The 25,837-nt window shown below is 54.5% G+C and overlaps 2 protein-coding genes across 2 annotated transcripts in view; both read left to right on the forward strand.

Annotated features, from left to right (window-relative positions):
• The first annotated feature begins 7,003 nt into the window (after positions 1 to 7,003).
• On the forward strand, positions 7,004 to 12,607 carry CIMAP1D (CIMAP1 family member D). Its single transcript, XM_021084308.2, has 4 exons — positions 7,004 to 7,196; positions 8,240 to 8,347; positions 10,051 to 10,164; positions 11,597 to 12,607. Exons 1-4 carry the CDS (start codon positions 7,070 to 7,072, stop codon positions 12,079 to 12,081), a joined length of 834 nt encoding a protein of 277 aa, XP_020939967.1. The 5' UTR covers positions 7,004 to 7,069; the 3' UTR covers positions 12,082 to 12,607.
• Positions 12,608 to 14,770: 2,163 nt separating this feature from the next.
• The window catches only part of SHC2 (SHC adaptor protein 2), a 31,654-nt gene continuing 20,587 nt past the window's right edge, over positions 14,771 to 25,837 (forward strand). Inside the window, exon 1 of the mRNA XM_021084309.2 lies at positions 14,771 to 15,310. Within this exon, the coding sequence (XP_020939968.1) occupies positions 14,840 to 15,310 (471 nt within the window). The 5' untranslated portion in view covers positions 14,771 to 14,839. The remainder of the gene's footprint in view (positions 15,311 to 25,837) is intronic.

The following is a 25,837-nucleotide window of genomic DNA, read 5'->3' on the forward strand; positions in this document are numbered from 1 at the left end:
TGTTACTGACCTGCGTGTGGTCAGCCAGCTGTGGGAAGAAATGCTGGTTTACTCTTGCACCAGGGTCTCCCCTGTGAACTGCGTGGTATTGAGCAGCACCTCTGTACCTCCCCCCACCTTGGCAACCAAAACTGTCTCCAGGCATTGTCCAGTGTCCTCTGAGGGCAGGGCCAGCCCAGGTTGAGAACCATTGGACTAAGGGATTGGCTCTAGGCTAAAACACTCTATACCTGCTTTGTGCAGCACAGCAGCCACTGGCTGCGTACTGCTGATGAGTATTTGAACTGTGTGGCTGGTCCAGCTGAGAGGTGCCATGAGAGCAAAACACTCACCAGATTTTGAACGAAGAAAAGAATGTAGATGGCGTTCCCTCGTGGCTCAGTGGGTTAAGGATCCAGTATTGTCACAGCTGTGCTGGAGGTTCGACCCCTGCCTGGGGAACTTGTGCATGCTATGGGTATGGCAAAAGAAAAGAAGAATGTAGAATCTCCCATATGTAGTTTTTGTATGCTGAAATGATATTTTGGATGTATTCACTTAAATAAAATATATTCTTAAAATTATTTTTTCTTGTTTCACTTTCGTTTTTTGACATGGCCACTAGGAGATTCAGAATTCTGCATGTGGCTCACATTGTTTCTTGTGGTTGCCCTGGGTGCCCCTGAGTCCCTAACACCCAGCTCAGAGCCTGGTACACAGTAAGTGCCCAATAAATGCAGCCCCTGTCCTCATAGCCAGAACCCAGAGGAAAGTGAGAAGAGTGGGCTTCTCCTGGCACAGAGGGAGTCAGGAGAGGGCTTTGTAATCAGGCACGCAAAGGGGGAAGCTTCTGTTTTTTCTTTCTTTCTTTCTCTTTCTTTCTTTCTTTCTTTCTTTCTTTCTTTCTTTCTTTCTTTCTTTCTTCCTTCCTTCCTTTTTATTTCTTTCTTTTTTTGTTGTTGTCTTTTTAGGACTGCACCCGCGGCATATGGATGTTCCCAGGCTAGGCATCTAATCTGAGCTACAGCTGCCAACCTATGCCACAGCTACAGCCACACCAGATCCAAGCCGCGTCTGCAGCCTATATCACAGCTCATGGCAAAGCCAGATCCTAATGAACTGAACTGATCGAGGAGGCCAGGGATCGAACCCGCAACCTCATGGTTCCTAGTCAGATTCGTTTCCGCTGAGCCAGGATGGGAACTCCAGCTTCTGTTTTCAAGAGATCATTTGGTCACTGAGTGGAAAACGGGTTGAAGGGAGATAAATGAATTTTGGGGGCAGTGATGTTCTTTCAGCGACTTAAGAACCCATGGAGCCAGGAAAAGGTGGAGGGAGCTGGAAGAGGGAAGAGAGTCTGGGTTCTTAGTGAGGATGGTTGCTCCCCACAGCTGCAGTCACAATAATGCAAATAATGGCTCCACCAACCCTTTGCTGACTATGAAGAACTAGGCCAGGTTTGGGAGGCCAGGTGGCCAGGAATTGACAGTGCCTTCCAGCCAACAGCTAGCCCCCAGTCCTATAACCACAAGGAAATAAATCCTGCAACAATGTGAGAGTTCCTAGTCTAGCCTCCCAGTGAGGCCCCAGCTGGGGTCAACACCTTCCATGCAGCCTGAGCAGAGGACCTAGCTCATCCTCTGAAATTGTGACAAAATCATGGGTGTGCTGTTTTAAGCCACTGTGTTTAGGGGAGCTTGTTGTGTGCAGAGAGGGATAACCAGCAGTCCATCCTTACAGCTGCCTGACCATGTGTCCATGTGTGTCTCCCATGAAGCCCCAAGCCCACAATCCCAAAACCCAACTCATGACCAAGACTCCCCTCCCTCCTTAGCGCCCTCCCAGGTCCCACAGCTCCAGCTCTGGAGGCTCACCAGCTCACTCCCTCCCCACCTCAAATCTGTCTGCAAATCCTGTTGGGTCTAGTTTTATGTCCATTTATTTATTTTTTTAATTTATTTTGTCTGCACCCTCTGCATATGGAAGTTCCCAGGCAAGGGGTTGAATGAGAGCTGTGGCCTACGTGACAGCAACTGGGATCTGAGCTGCATCCGTGACCTACACCACAGCTCGTGGCAACGCTGGATCCGTAATCCACTGAGTGAGCCCAGGGATCGAACCTGCATCCTCATGGATACTAGTCAGATTCGTTTCTGCTGAGCCACAGCAGGAATACTGGAACTCCTTTAGTTTTATTTTATTTTATTTTTTAGGCAAGAAGTAGACGTGCAAGCGGGCAGGCACTAAAGCTCTCCTTTAGTTTTGTTTTTTGTTTTTTGTCTTTTTCTAGGGCCGCACCTGCGGCATATGGAGGTTCCCAGGCTAGGGGTCGAACCGGAGCTACACCACAGCCACAGCAACGACGGATCTTTAACCCACTGAGCGAGGTTAGGGATTCTCCTTTAGTTTTAAAACAGACTCAGAACCCACCTGCTTGTCGCCCCCTCCTCTATCCCTGCTGAGCTGGCCGCACCACCAGTCCTGGCCTCTTCCCCCATTCACCTCCACGCCCCCTACCCCGTCAGCCCTCCCACCGTTACCTGCGCTGACAGCTCTCCCCAACATCCCACCTAAAACGCTCCATTCCCATTCCCCCTCACCCCGCCCCCACCTCCCCATTCTCCTCTCACCCAGTCCCCACTCCTCATTCTCCCCTCACCCACTCCTACACCCCTTATTTCCCCCCCTCACCCCCGCCCCACCCCTCCGGGATAGGCAGACCATCTCATCCCAGTCTCCCGGCGCCGCCCACGGTCTGTTCTCCTGGAGCCGCCAGAGGGCGCCCGTGAGCACCGAGTGAGCGCGTCCCTGCTTTGCCCGCAGCCCCAGAGTTCCCGTACCCAAGGGACCCGCGCCGCCTGCGCTGCCCCGTCCCCTTCCCGCGCCCACCTCCTCCCTATGCCCCTCATTCGTTCCTCTGCAGCCCACGCGGGCCTTCCTGCGGTTCCGCTGGGCACAGTGCAGTCCCAGGCCCACCCGCCCCACCCCTCCTGGTGCGTCCTCTCCCAGGTCTCCGGGCTCCCTCCTCACCTTCAGTCTCTGCTCCAGAGACATCTCGGTGAGGCCTTCCTGCTGCACACTGCACATCTCCAGCCCCTCCTTGCCCTCCAAGCTTCTCCCTGGCAATACTCGGCTTTAACGTCGGTGATCTTATTTGCCTCCCTCACAGAAAAGTGAGGGAGGGTCCTGTTGGCCATTTCCTCAGTTCCTCGAAGTGCCTGACACGTAGCTGAGACCCGGTTGAACTAACAACGTGATTCCGGCTGTAACTGAAGGGGCACCAGCTGTATCCAGGCCTCAGCACCCCCACCGCCGCTCACGCCCAGCTGACCTTCCTCTGCCCAGTACTCCGAATTGCCCTCTGCTGTCAATGTGTCAGTTTGCATTAAAAGGGGTGGTTCGCATGCTGCTGCTCTGAGATAATTAGCATCTCCCTGCGCATTGCTTCCCTGGGGGCACTGAAGCGGTCTGGGCTGAAGTGAGTCACAGAGACAATGGCCAGCAGTGGGGGTGCCAGACAGGCTGTTCCAGTCCGTCCCCCCAGTCCTACCCCGTATTAGCACTGGGCTCCTTCCTGTGTCAGGGGAAACTGAGGTGGTCAAAGCTGAGTCCCAGCTGGGGCTAGTATCCCCAGCCGTCCATGGCTGACGTAACCTGGGCTGGGGGGGAGGGGTGACTCCTCCTTCCTCTGCCCGGTCCTGGGCCCGCCAGGCGGAGCCGGTGGAGCGTCCCTGGGCTCCTGCACTTTGGGCCAGTGTCGATCAGTGGGAGGCGCAGCCGGGCAGGAGAAGAGAGAAGTGGGGTGTCTCTGTCCCATTCCCTCCTCAGTCCCCAGTTCTGGAGTTTATGCTGCTTCTGGAAAGAAGCCAGTGGCTCATCCAGTTTGGGGCCCACAGGTGATGAGGATGGAGCTGGCTTCGGGCTCCCTGTGGGAAAGTACATCCCAGGTGGAGGGAAGGCAGGTGGAGAACCTGAGGTCCCCATCCCAAGGAACCGGAAGCGGCTGATGTGGCCGCAGGAGAGTGAGTGGGGGCCGAGGGGTAGGAGTCCAGTGCCTAAGGGAAGTGAGGACAGGACTGGGGTCTCCTGTGACAGTGAGGGCTTGAATTTTATCCTTAGGGCAATAGGAATCCACAGAGGATTTCCAGCATTTCCAGAAAGCTGAGCTGGAATTAGAACCATGGAGAAGTCCTTGACCCTAAGTTTGATCTAAATCCTGTGCCTATCCCGCCCCCTCCCCAACCCTCAGTTTCCCCATCTGTGACCACGGGTGAGACTCAGCACCAGCACTTCTCTCAGGAGATGCTGAGACAATTAGACAAGATGATGCAGCCATAGAAAGTGCTCAAGCTCAGTTTTTTTTTTTTTTTTTTTTTTTTTTAGGGCTGTACCTGTGGCATATGGAAGTTCCTTGGTTAGGGGTCCAATTGGAGCTGTAGCCGCTGGCCTACACCACAGCCGCAGCAAGGTACGTCTGTGACCTACACCATAGCTCGCGGCAACGCGGGATCCTTAACCCACTGAGCGAGGCCAGGGATCCAACCTGCATGCTCATGGGCACTAGTCAGATTCCTTTCCACTGCCACTGAGCCACGATGAGATCTCCAATTGCTCAAGCTCTAGAACATAACGTAGTGAATGGGATGTAGCAAATGCTCAGTGAAAGGTCTTTTTCTGGCGTTTTACAGATCTCGCTACCCCTTGAGTGTGTGGGTCTGCAGTGGCGCCCCTCCTCCATTCTCAACTTGCAGTGCATTAACATTGTTGGCTTCCTGATTGGTCCAGCTGGAGGCCTGGAGGCTTATCAATGTGTTCATCCTTTTTTTTTTTTTTTTGCTTTTTAGGGCCACACCCTCGACATATTGATGTTCCCAGGCTAGGGGTTGAATCGGAGCTATAGCTGCCAGCCTACGCCACAGCCGCAGCAATGCGGGATCCTCGACCTACACCACAAGCTCATGGCAATGACAGATCCTTAACCCATGGAGTGAGGCCAGGGATGGAACTCACATTCTCATGGATACTAGTTGGATTCGTTTTGCTGTAGCACAACGGGAACTCCCAAGTTTGTTTATCCTTTTAAAAAACTATTTTTTTTTTTTTTTTTTATTGGCGGGAACTCCCAAGTTTGTTTATCCTTTTAAAGAACTAGTTTTTTTTTTTTTTTTTTTTATTAGGCGGGGAGTTTTTAATTCTTTCTACAGCTCTCCATTTCATGATTGTCTCTCTCTCTCTTTTTTTTTTTTTTTTGCCACACCCTTGGCACGTGGAAATTCCTGGGCCAGGAATCAAACCCGAGCTCCAACAGTGAGATTGCTGAGTCCTTAACCACTAGGCCACCAGGGAACTCCTTTTTTTAAAGTTTCTTAAGGTGAAATTGTAGGTCATTGATTTTATAGCCGTTTCTAATATAAGCCTATGTTTCATTTTATTTTATTTTAATTTTTTTTGTTATTATTTTTGTCTTTTTGCCATTTCTTGGGCTGCTCCCGCAGCATATGGAGGTTCTCAGGCTAGGGGTCCAATCGGAGCTGGAGCCGCTGGCCTATGCCACAGCCACAGCAACACAGGATCTGAGCCACGTCTGTGACCTGTGCTACAGCTCATGGCAATGCTGGATCCTTAACCCACTGAGCGAGGCCAGAGGTTGAACCCAAAACCTCATGGTTCCCAGTCGGATTCGTTTCCTCTGTGCCACAATGGGATCTCCCCGATTCCATAATTTTAAAATTTTTAATCAAAATGTTGTTCTTTGGGAGTTTCAGGTTCAACCCCTGGCCTTGCTTGGTGGGTTAAGGATCTGGCATTGCGGCAAGCTGCAGCATAGTTTTTAGATGTGGCTTGGATCCCGCATTGCTGTGGCTGTGGCACAGGCCAGTAGCTGCAGCTCTGACTCGACCACTAGCCTGGGAACTTCCATATGTCGCAGGTGCAGCTTTAAAAAAAGAAAAGGAAAAAAGTTACATCGTGAAGTGAATTGTGTAGTATGTGAGTTGTAACTCAATAAAACTTTAAAAATGAGGGTGCCAGGGTGTTCCCTGGTTAAGGATTTCATATTGTCACTGCTGTGGTCTAGGTTTGATCCCTGGCCAGGGAACTTCCAAATGCCATGGGCTTGGCCAAAAAAAAAAAAAAAAAAATTTACAGTGCCAAAGAGCTGGACAACGCAGCACAGACAAGGGTGCCACGAGAGACAAGAATTTAAATTCTTTGTGGCCAGGTCTCCTTGAGCCCGTGGAAGCCTTCAGTGCTGTCAGGGAAATAAACTCTGTACCAGGGTGCAGTAAATCCCTGTGGGCTTGTGCGAGGCAGGGGGGCTGTCCTGGTGGACCACCACTGCCTCACTGTTGTCCCTGGCAGTGACTTGTCCTCCTGCCCCCTGCACTGCATCCCCGACTCCCATCCGCTGCATGTTTGCAGAACCTTCTAACATGCTCTGTACTCAATGAATTTTGCTGCTTTCCTCTCTCCCCTCCCAAGAGTATCTGCTGCTCTGTTCCTTTCTATCCGTTCCTGTCATGTTCCCACCAACCCAAACAGAAAACAGTACTAGAAGGTGCTCAATAAATCCTCTTTGGATGAAGGAAGGAGGGGAGGAGAGAATGCTTGTTGGCCCAGAGTGGCAGCTCCCGGGGTGGGGAACCTGGACCACACCTCAGTTTTCCCAGCTGTGGAAATGGGACCACGCCACCCATGACCTTTCCCGTCCTTCCTGCCACCAGACTGTGGGTGTCGTGTTTGCAGCTCTGGTGCGGGCTGTCCGGCTTGGCCAACTCCCAGGGGACTGGCCCTGCTGACACCGGATTCTTTCCTGGACCGTCTAGCTGCCTGGCTGACACTTGATCCTGGCCCCACTTCCAGGCCAGCGACCGCCGATCACTCGGCTCAGGCCAGGGCCCCAAGATCCCTGACGAGAGACAAGGTGCTTCTGTGCCGTTGGGAGGGTGTGGTGAGGCCAAGGTTCTGCCAACACCAGCAGGAGCCGTGAGGATCTGGGACGGTGCCCAGCCCATGGCCCAGAGCAGCTGCGGCTGAGGAGCAGGCACCAGGCTGCCAGCCCCTGTGCCCCGGAGCCCCACTGTTGCCCACCATGGGGACCCTCAGCTGCGACCCTTCTCCACGACTGACCACAGTGCCCCTGGGTCGGCGGGCCACCGAGTGCCAGATCCCAGAGACCGGCCTGAGGAGAGCCTGTGGCCTGGCCACCTCGGAGAGCGGTAGGAGGGCTGGTGGGCCCTGGTGGTGGGACCCTTCCCTGCTTGCTCTGATCCCCCCACCCCGATGGGGCTTCTGGAATGTTTAGGAGCCCAGCTGGAGGCAGGAGCCTCTGGCAAGTTTCTGCCCTTCCCCAAACCTCGGTTTTCCTTCCCACAGTATGGGTGTGAATATGGTGTCCTTGTCAGCTCCTGTGCTCCTCTATTCAACAGGAGTTGAATGTCCTATGGGCCAGGCACTGGCGCAGGTGCTCAGGGTACAGTCGGCAGAGCAGCAAACATCCGGGGCAGAGAGGAGTGGGGATGAGGCACAACAAGCAGCCTTTGCAGTACTGGTATTAGTATTAGTTGGTGATAACTGTCTCAGGGATAAAGCCGCAGAGCAGGGGAGATTGTGCAGGGGGGTGGAGACCCAGGTGATCCCTGGGCGGGCCTTTGACATTGACCCTGGGATTTCAGTTATGCCCCTGCCCCTGCAGCAGTTTCTGTAACTGTAATAAGACAGCTGCAGTCAGCTTCTGTGGCCTGACATTGCAACTGTCGCAGTGTATCTCTGTGTGGGGGGCTGACTCCCCACATGTGATAGTGTGTCTCTGTGTTGGCCTCAGTGTCCCCCAGCTGTGACAGAGTGTCTCTGAGTCTGGGCTCAGTGTCTTCACCTGTGACAATGTGTCTCTGAGTATGGGCTCAGGGTCCTCAGCTGTGACAGTGTGTCTCTGTGTCCGGGCTCATTGTGTCCCACCTGCGACAGTGTCTCTGAGTCTGGGCTCAGTGTCCCCACCTGTGACAGTGTGTCTCTCTGTCGGCCTCAGTCCTCCCAAGGTGCCCCGAGGTGGGGAGGCCCCACCGCCCCTCCCTCCTGTGTGTCCTGTGACTCACAATGCCCCTCACTCATTTTCCCCTGAGTGGAGGCAGTGCCTGCTCCCCACCCCTGCCACAGAGGCTCACTGGGAGGCTGGGTGGGGGCTCAGGGGCTGGGCCCTGGGCTCCACCCTACAAGTCAGGGTGTGGGGCCCCAGACGGTGACCTGAGGGCTTTGGTTGCAGGCTCTGGGCCGGGCTTGTATGTCCTGCCATCCACCGTGGGCTACATCAACCATGACTGTACCAGGGTGGCTGGTCCTGCCTACTCACTCTTTCGGAGGCCCAGTGAGGGTAAGGCCTATTGGGAGAGGGGGGTAGGGCTGGGGGAGGGTGGGAGGGGAGCTTCCCAGCCTCCAACCTCCCACCCAGGCATTTCCTCATCATATAGATTCAAGCTTCCCTTGAGTGAGGCAGGAAGCTGGATGGGTAGATGACTGAGGCAACCCTTGCTGTGTGACCTCGGGGAAGCTTCTGTGCCTCTCTGGGCCCTTGTTTCATTACGGAAGGGGGAGTAGGGTGGTTTGCAGATTCCTTGCTGCTTGACTTGGGCAAGTTGTATGTCTGCTTCCTGCTCTGTACACACTGAGGCACTGACTTAACCAGTTGTCAGGATTAAATACACATTGGATGCCTGGAGAGGTTCATTAAGACAAGAGTAGATACCTTCAGGGAGTTCCTGCTGTGGCATCTAAGCAGGTTAAGGGTCCGACTGCCGAGGCTTGGGTTGCTGTGGATGTGTGGGTTCGATCTCCAGCTACACGCAGTGGGTTAAGGATCTAGAGTTGCTGCAGCTGTAGCATAGGTCGCAGCTGTAGCTTGGATTCAATCCCTAGCCTGGGAACCTCCATATGCTGGGGGTGCGACCAAAAAGAAAAAAAAAAAGAAAAAGTAGATGCCTTCAAAGTGGCTCCAGTGCATTGCTGCCCTGTGCCTGTTCAGTGGTGCCCGCACACTGGTGCCTACACATTCTTAGAGCGCTTGGGGCCCCAGTGGGCCGGGGCGGTGTTGGGGGTGTTCTGGGAGGCTCCTCGCTATGTGGGGACTTTGTTTCGTGTGCACAGAGGCTTGTTGGCAGCTGCAGGCCCAGCAGCTTCTTCTCAGCCTTTAGCATCAGCAGCAACCCCAAACTAAAACTTTCCAAGTTTCCCAAGGGAAACTCAGGAAGCTGCCAGAGGCCCCAGAAGGCCAGTGAGGGAATCAACACCATGTTGGGTCACACAGAAGGATTAAGAACGGAGCCTGTGGCCCAGAGCATCCTGAGTTGTCAGCTTCTAATCCATGTGTGCCTCAGGACACATCCTTGGACAGAGGGACACACAGGCTGGGGAATCAGGGGTGGTTATTGTGGACTCGCTGAATGTCCAGGGAAGCCTTCTTGGAGGTGAAGGCATGGAATCGGCTTTGTAGGATGAGTAGGAGTTCAGTGGAACCCCTCAGAGCTGAAGGGGACTCCAGGTAGAGCTGGCAGAAGAGGCGAAGGCCTGGAGGTGGGAAATGCCATGAGTTGGGCTGTGCTTATTTATCGTGAGCGTGCTTCATGTGTGCACCAGGTCATGTGTGTACACGTACACATGGTACTTAAACTAGTTAGTCCTTGTTGGACCTACTGCACTTGATTTACCCCAGAGTGTGCTTATAAACAGTAGCAGTGGCAATCACAGTAAATTGGTTCCAAGTCTTAAGTGCCAGGCACCGACCATCCCCTTCTGTGGGTCATCTCACTTCCCATGGTCTCCCCTCCCTCGAGCTGCTCACACTGGCCAGGGCAAGGCCAAGCTCTGAAGGGCTCTCCTCAGACCCTCCCTTGGGGCCTGACTGCTCTAACTCTATGCACAAGAGGAGACCCAGGGCCCCCAAATCAGTGGTGATACCTCAGTGGGCTGGGGTCCCTGCCTTCCAAGAGGGGGCGGAGGCTGCTGGGGGTGGGAGTGCCTCCTCCTGGGCATTGAGGAGTGGGGCCATCAGAGGCGCCCTCAGGACTCTGTGTTCCCCAGCATCTCCGCAGGAGACCAGCCCTGGACCCATCTACTTCCTGGACCCCAAAGTCACCCGCTTTGGACGAAGCTGCACTCCTGCCTACTCTATGCAGGGTCGGGGCAAGTCTCGGGGTGAGTACCTGGCTGTGCTGCCCCAGCAGGACCCGGCCCTCTCAGGGTCTCAGCCACGCTTGCGCCTCCCCATCCCCTTCCACCCTTGAGTTCCTGGAACTTCTTTGGAATGATGAAATCCAGTGGACACAGAAGAGGGGCAGGGGCCCTGAGAGAACCTGGAGGGTGAAGTGGGCCAGGATGATGTGATCCTGTGCACAGATGGTGCCACAAGGGCACCTGAGGCTCAGCCTTAGCATCGGGACACAATAGAGTACAGTGGGGACTGTGGCAAATGCAGTAACTGCCTTCACAGGCTTCTTTCATCTGAGGCACCTGATTTAATGATCTGATTCAAGTCTCCCACTCTTTCATCTTTTGACCTATCAGCCAGCTACTTGTCCACCTACTGATCCACAGACGCACTATTCACCCATCTATCTACTCACCAACTATTTTTTTGTTGTTGTTGTATTTTTGCCTTTTCTAGGGTTGCTTCCTGCGACATATGGAGGTTCCCAGGCTAGGGGTCTAATCGGAGCTGTAGCCACCGGCCTACACCAGAGCCATAGCAACTTGGAATCCAAGCCGCATCTGCAACTTACACCACAGCTCACGGCAATGCTGGATCCTTAACCCACTGAGCAAGTCCAGGGATCGAACCCGCAACCACATGGTTCCTAGTCGGATTTGTTAACCACTGCACCATGACGGGAACTCCATCTACTCACCAATCTATTCACCCAACCACCTGTTCATCATCCAGTCCATCCATTGATCCACTTATCCATCCATTCATGAGCCACCCATCTGCCCATCCCCCAATCCATCCATCCCTCCATCCCCCTTCTATCCATCTATCCATCCACCCAATCCATCCATCCCCCCTCTGTCCATCCACCCATCCATCTATCATCCACAGTCCAACTCTCAATCCACCTACATATCCATGAATCCATCATCTACTCATTCACTCCTTACCCATCCACTCAACCATGTACTAAGCCAACTGCTGGAGGTTGAACTGGATTTGACATGTCCTTGCTTTTTGTGAGACCCCAGTCTGGCGTGGTGGTCAGACTGCAGGTGGGATCCATCCTACCTCAGTGTGGCCATGTCTGGAGAGGGCAATGGACCCACACCAGGGGGATCCTGGGAGGGTTGTGAGGGCTCTGCTGAGAAGGAGGGTGTGGGGAGGGCAGCAGGGCAAGGGGCTTTGGGGCTGTCTTGAAGGATGAGAAGCATCCTGTGGGGTGGGAGGCATGGCTGGTAGAGGGTTGAGCTTGGCCAAAGGTGGGAGCTTGAGAAAGAACAGAGGGAGGTTGGGGAAGGAGAAGAAACACCGCAGGGCTGCTGTGAGCACCAGGATGCATGTGGCTATGGGGAGCCATGAAAGGTCTTTGAGGATGTGAGGACTCTGCCCACTGACAATCCTCCTGCCCCATTCTTACAGGTCTGGAAGTGACGCCAGGCCCTGGGGCCTACAGCCCAGAGAAAGTGGCCCCTGTGCGCCAGCGGACCCCCCCAGCTTTCACCCTGGGCTCCCGCCTCCGCCCGCAGCCCCTGGACACCTCAGCCCCTGCCCCTAACACCTATACCCTGCCTTCCCTCTGGGGCTCCCAGATCTTCATCAAGCCCAGCAGTCCCAGCTACACGGTGGCAGGCCGCACACCTGCCACCCGCCGCCTGCTGGACCCTGCTGAGATGCCGGGCCCGGGCCAGTATGAGAGCCCGGACCCCAACACCTACCGTCAGCGCCGGCCAGCCTTCACCATGCTGGGGAGGCCCCGAGCCCCACGCCCGGCAGAAGAGACCCCCGGCCCTGGCACTCACAGTCCTGAGCAGGTCACTGTGACGAAGGCCCGGGCCCCTGCATTCACCATGGGCATCCGCCACTCCAAACGGGCCACCACCATGGCTGTGGACACCACACCCTGATGCCTTTGGGGGCAAAATGCCCCACCGGCTCCTGAGCTGGGCCTCAGTTTCCCGTGCCGCACAGTGGGGTGTGGGCAGGCCCTTCCTGGGCTGGCTCTGGTTGCAGGGGGCAGGGGGCAGTTCCCCCTTCCTCTCAACTATCTGAGGCCCTTCCAGGCCACCTCCTTTCTCCAGTCCCGGGGGCTGTGACCCCGTGGCCCTGACAGGGTGAGCCTCCTTTCAGCGTCCCAGTTTCTTCTCTTTGGGTCACCCCAGGCCAGGCCAGGCCAGGCCGCTGGCTGGAGATGCAGCTTCCCATGTCCTAGAACTCAGTGTCTGCCTGTGAGGGCCTAGGTCTCTGGCAGAGCTCGGGTTTCTGCCAGACTTGGGCTCATCCCTGCTGCTCAAGGAGGCACAGCTGGCTGCCCTGGTCCCAGCCCAGAATTGGGTGTCCTGGTTCCAGCCCAGAATGGGGCTGGAAGGCCATCCCCACCCTGTAGCTGCCTGCCAATAAATCTCCGTGGCGCCAGGAGCAGCCGGCATCACACACCCATGGGCTGTTCACATCACAGGAACAAAACCTGAACATTGCCCTCAAGATCCAGACCTCTGACTCTGCAGCCCCTGGGGATCTGGATGGGACCAGAGAGAGGATCCAGGGCTGGAGGAGGACAGAGATGGAGCCAGGGCTTTGAGTGGGGGGAGCCAGCCAGGTAGGCTTCTCTGAAGAGGAGAAATTGAAGCTGGGCTCTGAAGGATGTATAGAAGTTTGGTGTAGTCTAAGGTTTGCCATCGGTAGGTGCCTACTGTGTCCCAGATATTGAAAAGATTATCTAAGCATCACAGCAACTCAGGAGTCAGGTTACCGAGGGGCTTTGGAGAGATGGGGCGCTTGTCCAAAGGCACACTAAGCACTACTGTCCTGATGCCTGGTTGTGAGTCCTGGCCTTTGGGCTCTGTCCCTTCTCTCTCAGGGATAGGAAAGGAAGGGTAGCCCAGACCCAGAAGACCCTAACCCAGGAAGCTTGAGGTAGGTGGGACAGACCACACCATGTCTCCATGGAGGACGAGGCCCCACAAGGGGGTGGGTGCTTGAGCAGGCAGAACCCAGAGGGCTCCTGGGTGGGTTTCAGCTCTCCCCTGCTCTGTCCTTCTCCCCCAGCCTGGGGACCAGACTTGACCTCATACCCTTCACCTAACTAGGTGGACACACCGGGACCCCTACACACAGCTGGACACACACTAGGACTTATACAGCTGGACACACACCAGGATCCCTACACAAACACCTGGACACACACCCAGGACCTCTATACACACCTGGGTATGCACCAGGACCTCTAGACACAGGACACACACCAGGACCCCTACACACACAGGAGGACACACCCTAGGACCTCTACACGTACCTGGACACACACCAGGACCCTTACACACACAGCAAGACACACAACAGGGCCTCTGCACACACAGCTGGACTCTCTCACATTCACATCCACGCACAGTATAAATACAAGCCAACCCTCACACAGTCCACAATTTTGTAGCCCACATCAGAGACAAGGAACACACAGGTGTCCAGGTGGGTGCCCCAGACTCCGACAAAGTCACCCCCACCGGCTGACCCAAGGCCGAGCCTTCTGCGGGCCACAATTTCTCTCTCAGCGTCACTGACCTCCCCCCACCCCCGCCCAGCCTGCCGGCCAATCACAGCCGCGCGCGCCTTCCCTCCCGCCCCCATTGCTGCCTCCTCTCGCGCCCGCGGGCGGCGGCCACGCGGTGATCTCACTCCTCTGATTTATCGATCTGGCTCTCGGCTGCCTCGCCCGTCCCCACCTGCCGCGGCCCCGGCCCCCCTCCCTTTGTTTCCCGGCAGCCGGCCCAGCCTGGGGCGGGGCTGGAGGGGGAGGGGGCGGGGAGGGGGATGGTCAGCGCCGGGCTGGGATGCTGGTCCTGGGGTGACCAAGACTGTCCGTTCTCCGTGCAGAAGCGGCAGCCGTGGAGGCCTTGGCGGACGGAGACGCTGGCTGGCCTGGAGGGCTTAGGCCCAAGAGTTCAGTTGGGTTGATGCTGCACGGGGCTACTCAGAAATGAAGGAGGAGCCGGTGATGCTCTAGCCCGTGCCGTGCCCCTGGCTTACAGCCGGGGGAACTGAGGTCCAGGGAAAGGCTGCACAGCCAGCCCAACTCGGCACTCCTGGGTCGGAGTCTGCGCTGTGTGTCCTCGGGCACATGCCTTACCCTCTCTGAGTCTCAGGTTCCCAGTTAGGAAATAAAGCAGGGCAAAATTTTTAAGTACCTTCGGTTGGAACAGAGGGAAGTGAGGGAGATGACCTGAGGGGTTGCAGCGCTCTCCTTCCCGGACCGTGTCTCCGCCCCTCTCCAGACCTCAGTTTCCCCACGTCAAAAAGGGAAGAAGGAAGCTATTTATAAGGCTCTCCCACCTCTGTCCTAGGAACCTGGGGACAAGTGGGGGGCGAAGTAAGGGGGTCTCTGCCTGGGTCCTGGATTCGGAACCTCTCTCCCTCCTTGGCTACCCGACTCATGCCAGCGCCTGTGTCCTCGTAGGGCCTCAGTTTCCCCAGCCTCCCTACCAAGCATCTGGACGCCGAGGGCCGGGGGTCCCAAGGGCGCAGCCCCCCGCGGCTGCGCGCTGGGCCGGACGGATGACATCACCGGGCCAGGGGCGGGGAGCGAGCGGGAGCGAGCGGGAGGGAGCGGGAGGGCCTCCTCCCCGCCAGGCGCAGCGCCCGGTCGGGCTCGGTCGGGCGGCTGCGGCCATGACGCAGGGTCCGGGCGGGCGCGCGCCCCCCGCGCCCCCTGCACCCCCCGAGCCCGAGGCGCCCACCACCTTCTGCGCGCTGCTGCCGCGCATGCCGCAGTGGAAGTTCGCCGCCCCTGCCGGGTTCCTGGGCCGCGGCCCCGCAGCGGCGCGTGCAGCGGGGAGCGCGGGGTCCACTGACCCCGAGCCTGAGCCCGAGCCGGCCGACTCGGCCGGCGTCCCGGCGCTGGCAGCCGCGGTCCTGGGTGCTTGCGAGCCGCGCTGCGCGGCGCCCTGCCCCCTGCCTGCTCTCAGCCGCTGCCGGGCCGCCGGTACTCGGGGGCCACGGGGCGCGCGGGGAGTGGCCGGGCCCCCGGACGCCGCCGCGGACGAGTGGATCCGCAAGGGCAGCTTCATCCACAAGCCGGCGCACGGCTGGCTACACCCAGACGCCAGGGTCTTGGGGCCCGGGGTCTCCTACATCGTTCGGGTGAGTGCGCCGGTGGGACCCCTGGGATCCCATCCTCCCTGGAGCCCCAATCTGGGAGCAGGGGCTCCCATCCCCCACTTCTTTCTCTTGCAACCCTGGACCCCGAGAGCCAGGTCTCTTGGCTCCGTCCCTCCTCCTCTCTCCATCACCCCATACCCCCACCGCCAGCCCGCTCTCAGCTGGTCGCCCCCACCTAGGAGGTGCTGGGTCCAGGTTCCCACGGCGTCACGTGGGGAGGGGCGGGGAGAGGGCGGATGGTGGGAGCGGGTCACGCATGCGCATGTTAAGCGTAGACCCCCTTCGGGTTGGCGGGGGAGTCTAGGGAGTGAGGACGAGGCTGGGTGCATCCTGGCACTCAGACCCTACCGAAAGCTCCTCTGACCGCAGAGCTGGAGACCTTGGCCTGAGGTGGGGGCTCGGGGAGGGGGTTACTGGAAGGTCCATTGCCTCCGCTTGGCTCCAGGATTGGAGATGTGAGGCTCAGGAGACTGGAAGGAGAGGTAAAGACATGGGTCTTTATGTGTCCTGGTTTTATCATGAACTTTTCGGACGCGCAGAAACGTGTAACGAGTGGCTCGCCTTTACACGGGTTGTAGGCTCCCCGCTCTGCATCTCTGGCCTGTGTGTAGTTTCCGATGAACCATCGGTAAGCAAGAGGGATGACCTCTGTGAATTGCTTCCATGCAGGCTGTCCACCCGCACTTCGTTGTAACATCGAGGGTCTGACAGTATTTGCAGCCTGTCTACTTTTTGGACCGGGATCCTGGAGGTTTCAGAGTTTGCATTTGCTTGTTCTGTCTTTGCTTCCTTTACTACAGTCTGCAACACCTCTTTTCCTCCCTCCTCCCGCACTGGGTAGAGTGGTATCCCTGCATATTCATTACCTTAGGAACCCATGGATGTGGCCTTCTTTGGAAATAGTCTTTGTAGATATCATCAAGTTAAGATGAGCTCACATTGGGTGAGGGCATCCCTAATGCAATTTCTGGTGTCCTTGTAAGAAGAAGGAGGTTATAACACAAACAGGGAAGGGTCACCTGTCAAAGGGGGAGAAAGGGAGTGATGGGTCCACAAGCCAAGGGTCCCCACTCACCACCACCAGATGCTGAGGGAGGTGGGAAGGGCCCTTCGCTGGAGTGTCCTCCACCCACAGCATGGCCCTGCCACACCTTGATCCCCAATTTCTAGCCTCCAGAACTGTTGGGTTAGGGTTAGATTCCTGGTTTTTTCTTTTTTTTTTAGGGCCAAACTTGTACCATTTGGATGTTCTGGGCTAGGGCTTGAATTGGAGCTGCAGCTGCCATCCACAGCCACAACAACTTGGGATCCCAGCCGTGTCTGTGACCTACATTGCAGTTCACAGCAACGCCAGATCCTTAACCCACTGAGCAAGGCCAGGGGTCTAACCCGCATCCCCATGGATACTAGTCAGGCTCATAACCTGCTACGCCACAGTGGGAACTCCTAGCTTTCTGTTGTTTTAAGCCCCCAATTTGTGATGCTTTGTTATGGTGGCCCCCAATGGCCTTGACTTTCTGTGCACCCCAGGCCCTCACTCCTCCATCTGTGGTCCAGCACTGCAGCCCCAGGAGGCTGCAAGAAATGCAGAGCTTCAGGCCTGGCTGCAGGCCTCAGGTTGCCCCACATTCTGGATCTGTCTTTTTTCTCCTGGCATCTTCTCACTTGGCTGTGGCCCCCTTTTTTTTTGTTGAATCTCAGCTTCCCTGGACTCGAGCCTGATTTCATGGCAAGATGTCTCCTGGGTGATGCTTGGGCTTCACACCACAGCCCCTCAAGGGCAGACCATTGTCTGCCCATTGGCCAGGAGCATGGGGATTAGGAGTGTTCAGAGTTCAGACACTTGCGTCGTAGGGGTGCAAGCTGTTGGATTATTCCAGTGATCTTGACTTTTTCATCCATGCAGCAAGCCTACCCCCCTCCAGGTGCTGATGGTGTGGTAGGAAATGAGAAAGAGCTGATCCCTGCTCTTATGGGGCTTAGGTTTCTAGAGGGAGGGAGTGACAGTCAATAAAAAAGATAAGCAGGAGTTCCCATCGTGGCTCAGTGGTTAATGAACCCGACTAGTATCCATGAGGCTTTGGGTTCAATCCCTGGCCTTAGTGGGTTAAGGATCCAGCGTTGCTGTGAGCTGGGGTGTAGGTCACAGACACTGGTCAGATCCCACGCTGCTGTGGGTGTCGTAAAGGCTGGCAGCTACAGCTCCAATTCGTCCCTTAGCCTAGGAACCTCCATATGCTGTGGGTGTGGCCCAAAAGAGACAAAAAAAAAAAAAAAAAATGCAAACAGGGAAAGCCAGATATTGGTGCGTCCCATGCAAAAATTAAAATCAAGTGCTGTCAGAGCTGGAGATGAACAGGGGGGTGGAGTGCTGCTTTAGCTGGGCTGGTAGGCAAGGCGCCTCTTGGGAGATGACATTTAAGCTAAGACCCAAAGCCATGAAGTGCTCAAACATGAAATGACTGGGGAGAGAGCATCCTGGGCAGGAGCTCAGCTGGCGGTTTGCAGATCAGCAGGAGAACCCTGTGTGGGGCCAATGGAGACAAGGACAGGGATAAGATTTGGGGGTGTGGGGAGAAGCCCGGCTTTGGACAGTTCTTTTTTTTTTTTTTTTTTTGTATTTTTGAGGGATGCACCCACGGCATATGGAGGTTCCCAAGCTAGGGGTGTAATTGGAGCTGTAGCCGCTGGCCTTCACCCCAGCCATGCCAGATCCAAACCGTGTCTGCAACCTACACCACAGCTCACGGCAATGCCAGATCCTTAACCCACAGAGTGAGGCCAGGGATCGAACCCGCAACCTCATGGTTCCTAGTCGGATTCGGTTTCCACTGTGCCATGACAGGAACTCCGGCTTTGGACAGTTCTAAGCAGGGTTGCAGGGCAGCATTGGAGCTGAGAGGGTCTTTGCTGTGGCCCTGTGGAAATGGGCTGGAGGTGTGGATGGAAGGGCCGCACAGAGACCCAGGAGGAGGCTGGGGCGTGGCTGGCTGAGCAGAGATATGCCCTGGACTGGGGTGATGTTGGCATGGGGAGAAGGGACCACAGCGTCTGTGGTGGAGATGGAGACCTCAGGAGCTGCTGACTGATGGATGTGGAGCTCTGACTCCAGCCTGAGCCTGAACCAGCCCCTGGGAGCCCCTGTCACTCTGCACCCACATCCCCCAGGTGTCCTGAGAGCCGGGGAGTCCCCTCCTGGTTCAGAGAAGCACGACGTCAAGGTGGGAGCAGATGTACGGAATGGCATGTTTGACCCTGGGCACCAAGAGAGAGGCTGTGCTGTCCCCATTTACGAAAGGTGGGGAAACCAGGGCACAGAGGTGGGCTTGTATGGGGTGAGGATTCAGGACCAGACCCAGAGCTTAGGCCCCTATCACAGAGCCTGAACAAATACCAAGGTGGTCGGCCCCAAAGATGTCCTTGTCCTCGTCCTGGGACCAGTAGTGGTGACATCTCACATGGCAGAGGGACTTTGCAGGTGGGCCCCTGTGATGGGGGTGGTCCTGGATTCTCGGGGGCAGGGGGAGCAGTGTTGTCACAAGGTCCTTATAAGAGTGAGGTGGGAGGGTCAGAGGCAGAGAGAGTTGGGAGGTGCTGTCCTGCTGGCTGTGAGGATGGAAGAAGGGGCTGCAAGCCAGGGATTCGTAGCCTCCAGCAGCTGGAAAAGGAGGAACCATCTCTCCCCTGAGGCCTCCGGAAGGACCAGCCCCACCGCACCTGGATGAGGACCTCTGCCTCCAGAAGCGGAAGAGTGTTGTCTTGAGCTGCGCAGTCTGAGAGTTCGTCACAGTCGCCCCTGAAAATTAATGCACCCTTCCTGGTCCTTGCCATGCCTGTTCTGTCCCCTCGACTTGCAAAAGAGAGCGCCCTTCCCGCTAGCTCCTTTTGTGAATCACGATGACTTTCCGGGGAAATCCCCACTGTGTCCTGTGACATTCCCTAAATCGCCCGTGGGCATAGCCCAGACCAGTGCCGCCCAGAGGACCCCTCTGCAGCTGTGGAATGTTCTGGATCTGTGCTGTGCCATTGGTAGCTAGGTGTGGACAAGCGCTCTCGAAGGGGGCCGGTGCTCCTGAGGAACTCACCTTTAACTCTGCTTCACTTTAAGCTAAGCTCAGCTGGTTATCTGTCACGCGGCCCCCGTGGGACCACTCGATTCTAAGCGGACACTTGCCTGGGCCTCCGACCTTCTAAGAAGGGGGAGGGGGCATCCGTGCGCAGCGCGCGGTTAGTCGGCAGGGGTCTTTGAGAGCCTGTGCTGTGTCCTTCCGCCGTGGCTGTTTCCATACCTGGCACTTCGCCTTCCACGAACAAGCCCTCTCTGCTTTTCAAGGTGCCTTCACATGTGTCCTCTCCGGGTTCCTCACGAGGAAGGTTTTGAATGGGACACAGAGAAACCTAGAGCTGTCCCAGGGCCCAGTGTTTCCTGAAGGCAGGTCTCATAGATGGTGGTGTGCTGGGGACCCCGCAGGTTAAGTGGGCACAGGTGTTTTTAGCTGCCAATGCAGCTGATTTCTTGAAGGCAAGGGGCAGGTTGGCTCCAGGGTGATTCATTCAACGACTCGACCACGTCCCTGAAGACCTAGGTCTTGCCATTCTTTTGCACTGCCATTTTCAGCGTGCCGGCCTAGCTGTTCTCGTGGTCACAAAATAGTGGCCACAGCCCCAAGTATCGTGTTCAGATCCAACCATGTCCACTGGAAAAAGAGAAGGCCATCCCTTTTGTACTCCTTCCTACCCGTGGTTGGCTGGAGAGGTCAAACGCCATTTGTGGCAGGGGAGGTGGGCCACCAAATTGGCTTGAACCAATGCTGAGCAGAGTGTGGTGCCTAGACATCTGGGAACTTGTTATAAGTGCACGGTTCTCAGGTTCCACCCTAGACCTGCTGAATCCGAAAGTCCCTGAGTGGGCCTAGTGATCCGTGTTTTACAAGCCTTCCAGCTGATTTTGACACCCACTTAAGTTTGAGAACCACCTGCTGAAGCCAGTTGCTTGCACGCCTGTTGGATTAACCACTGTTCATTTAGAACCAGTGTTTCCTAACTCCCCATCCTGAGATGAACGTGGAAAATATGTGACATCCATCTGCTTGTTTATTTCCCCCTAAAATCAATGTGATGGAATAAAATGGCAATAAAAAGGAAAACACAATGACAGCAATTCACAATAATGTAGAATCTATTTCAGTGTGTAAAGGTGTAGGCTTCTCTCTCCTAGAAGCACAGAAGCCACCATTCATGTGACAGATGAATGGGGGTTACGCTGGCAACTTCGGTACTGCTGTTAGAGCTGCTGTAAGCGATGTGGTTTTCCAAAGTAGTGGACAGCTCCTGGAAAATCCTGAGCAACACAAAACGAAGCCTTCTGTCAATATACAAGTTTCATTAACTTCACTGTGTGTTAAAACCATACCACAAAGTTATGCATAGAATGACTCTACAATCCAGAAATTTTACTTCTTTTTTTTTTTTTTTTTGTCTTTTGTCTTTTGTCTTTTGTTGTTGTTGTTGTTGTTGCTGTTGTTGCTATTTCTTGGGCCGCTCCCGCGGCATATGGAGGTTCCCAGGCTAGGGGTCCAGTCGGAGCTGTAGCCACCGGCCTACGCCAGAGCCACAGCAACGCGGGATCCGAGCCGCGTCTGCAACCTACACCACAGCTCACGGCAACGCCGGATCGTTAACCCACTGAGCAAGGGCAGGGATCGAACCCGCAACCTCATGGTTCCTAGTCGGATTCGTTAACCACTGCGCCACGACGGGAACTCCTAGAAATTTTACTTCTTCACATGCACCCCAAAGAGCCTGAGGATTATAAAATATGACTGGGGGAATGAGCGAGGTTGAGGGTGTGTTTGTGTGTTGTGTGTACGTCGAGGGTAGAAAATAAGTATTTTTCCTTTTTGGGATCTGAGCAGGAACTCAAATAGGTATTTGTACACCCATGTTCACAGCAACAGGATCACAACAGCCCGAAGGTGGAAACAACCCAGATGTCCACTGACAAACACTTTGCAGTCCAGCTACACAGTGGGATATAACTCAGCCTTAAAAAGGAAGGAGATTCTGGCATTCCCGTTGTGGTGCTGTGGAAATGAATCCGACTAGGGACCGTGAGGTTACAGGTTTGATCCCTGGCCTTGCCCAGTGGGTTAAGGATCCGGCGTTGCCATGAGCTGTGCGGTGGGTTGCAGACACGGCTTGGATCTGGTGTTGCTGTGGCTGTGGTATAGGCTGGAAGCTCTGATTAAATCCCTAGCCTAGGGACCTCCATAGGCCACGAGTGCGGCCCTGAAAAGTAAAAAGAAAAAAGAAAAAAAAAAGAAGAAGGAAGGAGATTCTGACACCTACTCCAACATGGATGGACCTTGAGGACTGATGCTCAGTGAGAGAAGCCAGACACAGAAGGACAAAGACTGTCTGATGCCACTCCCAGGAGGTCCCTAGAGGAGTCAGAGCCACAGAGACAGGAAGGAGGTGGTGAGGGAGGGGCTGGGATGTCAGTGTTTCATGGGGACAGGGCTTTTTTCAGTTTGTGAAGATGAGAAAGTTCTGGAAATGATGGTGGGGATGGCCGCACAACAACGTGAATGTGCTTAATGCCTCTGAGCTCTGCACTTAAAGATGGTAAATTTAATGTGTATTTTGCCACAGTAAAAAGATAAACAAAACGCCCTGCATGACATGCTTGAGTTCTGTATAACATGCAGCTGGGTTGTGGTGGTGACTGTGAAGGGTTTTTTCACATACGTCAGCGTCCAGGAGGATGTTCTGAAGTCCCTGGGGGCCCAGGACTGGTGTCAGTGCAGGGAGTCCCAGTGCTAAACTCCAGGGACGACCCAGTAATCTTGCAGGCTGCCCCTCAGCCAGCATTTGCTGAGATAGGCTCAGGCTGTGCATGTCAGGCATATTTGGAACCACGGTCTTTGCAGGTGGGATGTGGTTAAGACGAGGGCATCCTCAGGCAGGATGGGCCCTAGATCTCATGTGACTGGTGTTCCTATAAGAAGACGGAGTCTGGGAGTCCCTGTCGTGGTGCAGCGGAAACGAATCCAACCAGGCACCATGAGGTTGCGGGTTCGATCCCTGGCCTTGCTCAGTGGGGTAACGATCTGGCATTGCTGTGGCTGTGGTGTAGGCCGGCAGCAACAGCTCCAATTGGACCCCTAGCCTGGGAACCTCCATATGCCGGAAGTGTGGACCTAAAAAGGACAAAAAAGGCAGACACACAAAAAAGACAAAAAAAAAAAAAAAAAAAAAAAAAAGACGGAGTCTGGACGAAGACACACAGGGAGAGGCCAGGTGGCCAAGGAGGTCAGGACTGGAGGGGTGCATCTGCGAGCCAAGGTCTGCTGGCCATCACGGGAGCTGGAGGAGGCAGGAAGGACCTTTCCCCTAGTCGGCCAGTTTGACAGATTTGGACGCCTGCCCCCAGGACTGGGAGACAGCCACTCTCTGCTGTTCTAAGCTGCCCAGGGTGTGGTGCTTTGTCACCCTCCCAAGACTAATGCACTCATTGTGGGGGGGGACATTTCTCCCTGGTAACAGCTCCATTTGTTTCCATGATAAGTACTACATATCTGTGGGGATGTACTTTTTTTTTTCTGGTTAGACTTTCAAAATGGAAGAATAGGAGTTCCTTGGTGGCCTAACAGTTGAGGACTTGCTGTTGTCGCTGCTGTGGCGCTGGTTCAGTCCCTGGCCTGGGAACTTCCACGTATTGCAGGCTTGGCCAAAGAAAGAAATGAAGTGGATGGATGACATTAAAGTGTGCAAGACAGTCCTGTGCATGTAGCAGCTCCAGGCCGCCTGGACCCTCACTGGCACCCCCAAAGCCCCTACCATCAGAGTCCTGTTTGAACTTCACCTGGGGAGGGAGACTTTGAGACTTTTCAAATAGCCTCGTACCCAACAAAATTTTACTAACTCATATTAGCCAAAATGGACAATTCTGGCCTGGATGGACACTTTCATTTTGAGAATGATATGTTTATTTTAATGGTTATTGGAAAACCATTTGATGCCACTAGGCATCAAACCCGAGGTGTCTGGTGGCAATGTGCAGTTTCCTTTTTTCCTCATGCACGTTCAAAAAAATGAGATGTAATTTAATGTCGTAAAACTTCCTTCTTTAAGATGTACAATTCAGTGGTTCTTAGTACATTCACAGATTTGTAAAACCCGCATAATGATCTAATTCTAGAACATTCTATCTTCCCAAAGAAACCCCATCCCCATCAGCAGTCACCCCTATCCCTCACCCCAGCCCCTGACAACTAGGAACCCACTCTCTGTGTCTGTGGATGAGCCTGTTCTGGACGTTTCCCATCCATGGAATCACCCACTGTGTGTCCTTCTGTGTCTGCTTCTCTCACTGAGCATCATGGTCTCCAGGTCCATCCATGTGATAGGGAGTATCTGGTGCTGCTTCTCTCTTTTTTATGGCTGAGTGATGCTCCTGTGTGTGGAGGGGCCACATTATTTATCCATCATCAGTGGATGGGCATTTGAGTTGTTTCCTCAGTTTCCTTTAGAAATGAACCTAGTTTTGTTTATAAATAGAGTTTATTTAAGATGAAAATACTATGTAATAATGGTTTGGGGCTCATGGCACAGCTTACAGAGGTAGTGAGGGGTCGAGGGTAGAGAGCCGGATGTTTGTCCTGTGTCTCCCTGGTGTGCTGTGTGAGCTTGGCTGGGTCCTTTCCCCTCTCTGGGCCTCAGTTTCACTACTTATAAATCAGTTTCTTCCCTTACATCCTGGGGTGGGCTCTGGGTTGCTTCCTTCTGCACATGCAAAAGGGAAGGTGGGTCACCAATCCATTTGGGGTCCCTCCTGACCTTCTCTGTTGGTCTCCTGGGGCGGCTATAACAAATGACCACAAACTGCGCCGTTTAAAAATACTGAAATGGGAGTTCCCATCATGGCATAGTGGAAACGAATCCAACTAGGAACCATAAGGCTGCAGGTTCGACTCCTGGTCTCGCTCAGTGGGTTAAGCATCTGGTGTTGCCATGAGCTGTGGTGTAGGTCGAAGACGCAGTTCAGACATGGAGTGGCTGTGGCTGTGGCTGTGGCCAGCAGCTGTAGCTCCAATTAGAACCCTAGCCCAGGAACCTTCCTATGCCATGGGTGCGGCCCTAAAAAAGCAAAGTAAAAATTAAATTAAAATAAAATAAAATAAAAAAATAAAAACTACTAAAATGTAGCCTCTCCTAGTTCTAGAGGCCAGACATCCAAATGAAGATGTTGGCAGGCTGGTTCCAGGCTGACTCCTGGCTTCTGGGGGCCGCAGCCCCACCTCCAACTCCACACCTCTCTCCATGCATCTCTGTGTCTCAGACTTCCATCTGCCTTTCTCTTAAAAGGGCGTCTGTCATTGGATTTAGGGTCCATCCTAAATCCAGAGCCATCTCATCTTGACATTCTTAACCCAGTTAAATCTGCAAAGATTCCCTTCAATAAGTTTCTGTTCACAGATTGCGGGGGTGGGGATGTGGACATACCCTTCTGGGGGCCACCATTCAACACACTACAGCTGACCTTTGGAGAGTTTGGCATTCTAGGTCAGAGGTCATTGCTTCCTGGCAGGCCCAGTGCTGATTTTGACCTCTGCCTTCTTTTTTTTTTTTTTTTTTTTTTTTTAAGGGCTGCACCTTCAGCATATGGAAATTCCCAGGCTAGGGGTCAAATTGGAACTGCAGCTGCTGGCCTACACCATAGCCACAGCAATGTGGGATCTGGGCCGCATCTGTAACCTATACTGCAACTCATGGCAATGTCGGATCCTTCACCCACTGAGTGAGGCCAGGGATCGAATCCACATCCTCATGGATGCTAGTCAGGCTTGTAACTTTCTGAGCCACAATGGGAACTCCTACCTCTGCCTTTTTTTTCCTGCCTCCTATTTAAAAATTAAAATTTAGGAGTTCCCTGGTGGCCTAGTGGTTAAGGATCTGGCATTGTCAGTGCTGTGGCTCAGGTTACGACTGTGGTAGGGGTTCAGTCCCTGGCTTGGGAACGTCCTCATGCTACAGGTGTGACTAAAAAAATAAAAATAAAAATAAATAAATGGAGTTCCCTGGTGGTGCAGTGGATTAAGGATAAGGTATTGTCACTGCTGTGGCATGGGTTCAGTCCCTGGCCTGAGAACTTCCATGTGCCACAGGCATGGCCAAAAAAAAAATAAATAAATTCAGTTTCTTTTCATTGTTTACATATTGGGGGTTTCACACAAAAGCCCTGGATTGCAGTGTTCTGGCAGCACTGGGCACCTCTGGCCACAGAATATGCAGTTTGCTGCAGCCTCCACCATCTCCTGCAGTGCTGGCTGATACTCTGGAGCCCAGAGTGTGGGTTCAGATCCTGCTCTGCCGCTTACGAGCTGTGACTTTTAGCAGGTAACTTGATATCCTCAGGGCTCTGTTTCCCTGGAAGTAACACTGTTGTTGTAGCATGAGGATTTGGGTGGAGCAGGTTCAGGTTGTGTCTGCAGGGTGCTTAGAGGAACA

This window comes from Sus scrofa, chromosome 2 (genome assembly GCF_054392235.1).
Source record: "Sus scrofa isolate SSC_HxYL_T2T_F1_AM1 chromosome 2, Sscrofa_HxYL_maternal_Yorkshire_Landrace_v2.0, whole genome shotgun sequence".
In the NCBI taxonomy this organism is placed as follows: Eukaryota; Metazoa; Chordata; class Mammalia; order Artiodactyla; family Suidae; genus Sus; species Sus scrofa.

Coding starts and splice junctions, on each gene's coding strand:
- CIMAP1D (XM_021084308.2), top strand. CDS start 7,070: ATGGGGACCCTCAGCTGCGACCCTTCTCCACGACTGACCACAGTGCCC. Junction 7,197..8,239: donor CCTGGCCACCTCGGAGAGCG/GTAGGAGGGCTG, acceptor CTTTGGTTGCAG/GCTCTGGGCCGGGCTTGTAT. Junction 10,165..11,596: donor GGGTCGGGGCAAGTCTCGGG/GTGAGTACCTGG, acceptor CCATTCTTACAG/GTCTGGAAGTGACGCCAGGC.